Raw genomic sequence first — 3,219 nt, 5'->3', positions numbered from 1 at the left:
GCCTCGACGACGACCAAAAGCAAGTGATCTGCTGGCCACTCCCTCGATGCAAACGACTTGTAATCGACAGGCTCTACTGACCAGCGCACATCCACGAAAGGCGCAAGCGTCATTACAGACTACGAATATAGTTGCTACAAGTCAGCGTTCGTGACAGTTAAGGCCGAACAGTAAATGGGGGGGGGGGGGGGGGGGTCACATCACAGTTAGAAGCTTCGAATCAGCTCCTTTTTCGTTAGACGACTCATGTTGGGCTGTGTGTACAGTACAGAATAATAGTAACCTGTAACCCAGTAGTGACGTTGCCCTTCCAGGCTCAAAAATAAACGTGGCCAGACTATGCACGTTCGGTGACCGAGAGGGCTCAGTCGTCAGAAAGAGACCAAGTGCGCAAGGGACGCCAACGCTGAGTCCGACGTAGCGCCCAGAACCATGCGGGCCATGTCCTTCCAAGACTTGTTCGTCAAGCCTGTGGAGCCTGCGCGTCTACCGCCGGCCACGTCGCTGCTGTCGCCCAGTTCGACCTTCGACGGGCTCGGCAGCTCGACGCCCAAGGGCTCGATCGACTTCATCCTGGACGACGCCAGTCACGCGGCCGTTAAGATGGAGCCGCACCTCGTGCCGGGAGCACAACACGAAGCGGATACGGAGTTGCGACTGGCCACACCCACGTCGGCCAAACGCAAGGCGCAGAGCGACGCTGTTGACGCCACGGCGCCTAAACGCAAGAAGAGAAAAGCTCGTATCTGCAAGGAGCCTGACTGTGATAAGTACGTCGTGGATCACGGCCTGTGCATCCGACACGGGGTGGGTGCATGTGTGTTTATGGCTGTTCGATGCTACTGTGTTGCTGATGGATAAATACCTCTAGGGCGGCAAGCGCTGCAACGTCGAGGGCTGCAATTGCCGTGCGCAGAACCGAGGACTCTGCTGGAAGCACGGCGGCTACACCATCTGCAAGGTGGAAGGCTGCTCCAAGCGCGCCAAGTCGCGCGGCATTTGCTGGTCGCACGGCGGAGGCACACGTTGCAAGTTCGAAGGGTGTTCCAAGATCGCAGTGTCACTAGGACGTTGCTGGGCGCACGGAGGAGGTGAGCTCCGACCCGACGGTTGGTTGACTGTCGGTCTTCTGACTTCTCCATTGTCACACGTAGGCAAACGATGCTCCATCGAGACGTGCCGGAAGCCTGCGTCCGAGCGGACCAACAACTTCTGCACGGACCACTACGCCTGGATCAGCCAGCACGACGAGAACGCCGCTGCAGTCACGGACGAGCGGCAATTCCTGGCCCAGCTGACGCAGTAGGCACCGACCCGTCAGTTCATCTCCCCGCCCACGTGTAGTGCATCCAGTGGCAAAGGGCAAACTTCATGTTGTACACCATATCATCGTTTAAGAGAGGGTTCAGTGGCGACTAGCGTGGGTGACGTGCCGCTGCTGGACTTTTTCGAAAAATAATCTTCACTTTGTTGAAAGCGCGAATAGCTCCGCGCCTTCCACACGGGTTGAAGAACGCACCAGCGCTAGAATGGATGGAGAACTGTAGCTACAAGTTTTAGAAAGTGGTGGATCTAAGCTGCTAGCAGGCAATCAAGGCCGAAACAGGGCGGCGACGCGGTACAACATTATTGTGATTACTTTTTGGAATTAACGTGGGAGCGTATGAGACAGGGATAGGGCATAAGATTATATTTTCTTTGCGACTACGACTAGAAAAATGAAAACAGCAATTTGAGTTTTTCGTTTTTCGCTGTGCAGCGCTGCTCACTGAACGGCAAAGTCCCCGTTTGAACTGATCTTCTTTACCCTTCGCTTCACCATTCACCGAGCTCAGGGTGCATGTGCAAATGCGGCGGTGTTAGCAGATATCCCAACGACTTTAGTTTTTTTTTCCCGCACACAATGGGTACGCTTGAAGAGCATACCCAGCGTTAGTTCGACAATCGACAAGGGTCATTCTCCGACCACAGAACATTTTATCGCCTTCCTTGCCAGTCGTGTGACTACCACTGTTTGCTAAATGCTAACAACTAGCCTCAATGTAACGGCGTGTTGCAGCTATCCGTTGGAAATGCACGTATATTACTGCCTGTCCAGCTTGCTTCATGGCAGCGTTGTGTACTTTATTTATGGGATCTCAGATTCGCACCGTTGGCAGCGTTGTGGAATTTACGCATGAATAAAACATTAGCCGTGCTAGCTGATTTGATTGTTATGGTTGCCGTCGATCTGTACGATACCCTTTCCTTCGCCTACGACACAAAGCCGAGTTCCATGGCCGCCTTGTCTGCCTGGTTGCAGATATTGTCGTCGTTGCAGAGGTTGCGCACATTCGTGAGCTTCTCCGGGTCCTTGAGTTTAATCGCCAACTGCAGTGCGTCGCTGTACATGTCGAGATGGATGAGCGTCTCGAACTTCTCGTCCACCGACGTGATGCGGGCCGTGTAGTTCTCGGCCTGTTGCTTCTCTCCTTCCTCGAGACACGCGATCGCGAACGCCTTGAAGCCACAGGGCGGCGTCTTCTTCTCCATCGAGAATTTGTGCAGCGCGTCCCACTGCCGCGTCTCGGCCAGAGCCTTGATCTTGACGCGGTAGAAGCGCTTGTCCGGGACCTTAAACTTCTTGGCAAACGCCGCCACTAACGGCAGCAACTTCGGCTCGTACTTGGAATCCCGCAGCAGCAGCTTCATCGTGTTCGAGATGGACAAGCCCACGAGTTTCCGACGCTTGACATTCTCCGGCTTCTCTTCCAGTTTGCCTTGTTCCTGCAGCAACTCCATCTGTTCCTCCGTCAGCTTGGCATGGGACGGCAGCTTGGCGTTCGTGTACTTGGTCGTCGCGTCTTTCAGCGCCGTCAGCTTCTCCTCCACGTCTGTAGACTTGAACGAGAGCAGCAGATCGTTCTCCGCGCTAGCCACATCCGTCCACAGCGCCGGACTACCAGAGCTCTTGGTCGCGCGGTAGTACAGCAACATGAGGTTCACAGCCTCCGCGTACATGGGCTCGCGGTTCAGCACGTAGCGGAACTCGTCCATAGACGGCAACGTGCGCTCCAAGTGGAACAGAGTCATGTAGATAAGGTCCGTGTTGTTGGACTCCAGCGACTTGCGCAGAGCCAGCTCGAACTCGCCCATCGACAGCAACAACGGCACTTGATCCGACGCGTTCTCCTCCAAGTCCAAGAACATCGTGGCCAGGCGTCGTCTGTTCACGCGTTC

The 3,219-nt window shown here is 55.0% G+C and overlaps 2 protein-coding genes across 3 annotated transcripts in view; one reads left to right on the top strand and one right to left on the bottom strand.

The window, feature by feature from the left end:
- The window catches only part of PPTG_09820, a 2,900-nt gene extending 1,157 nt beyond the window's left edge, over positions 1–1,743 (top strand). The window contains exons 2-3 of one of the 2 annotated variants that reach the window (XM_008905603.1): positions 872–1,091; positions 1,155–1,743. In XM_008905603.1, the coding sequence (XP_008903851.1) occupies positions 872–1,091; positions 1,155–1,306 (372 nt within the window). In that variant the 3' untranslated portion in view covers positions 1,307–1,743. Of the gene's footprint in view, positions 1–871 lie in introns of both variants that reach the window. The other variant, XM_008905602.1, reaches the window with a different exon arrangement.
- Positions 1,744–2,078: 335 nt separating this feature from the next.
- The window catches only part of PPTG_22686 (hypothetical protein), a gene marked incomplete at its 5' end in the record, with an annotated part of 6,231 nt that continues 5,090 nt past the window's right edge, over positions 2,079–3,219 (bottom strand). Inside the window, one exon of the mRNA XM_008905807.1 lies at positions 2,079–3,219. Within this exon, the coding sequence (XP_008904055.1) occupies positions 2,254–3,219 (966 nt within the window). The 3' untranslated portion in view covers positions 2,079–2,253.

This window comes from Phytophthora parasitica (assembly GCF_000247585.1).
Source record: "Phytophthora parasitica INRA-310 unplaced genomic scaffold supercont2.21, whole genome shotgun sequence".
In the NCBI taxonomy this organism is placed as follows: domain Eukaryota; phylum Oomycota; class Peronosporomycetes; order Peronosporales; family Peronosporaceae; genus Phytophthora; species Phytophthora nicotianae.
The sequence above is the reverse complement of the archived record's forward strand: the minus strand, read 5'-3'. Positions and strand labels throughout refer to the sequence as shown.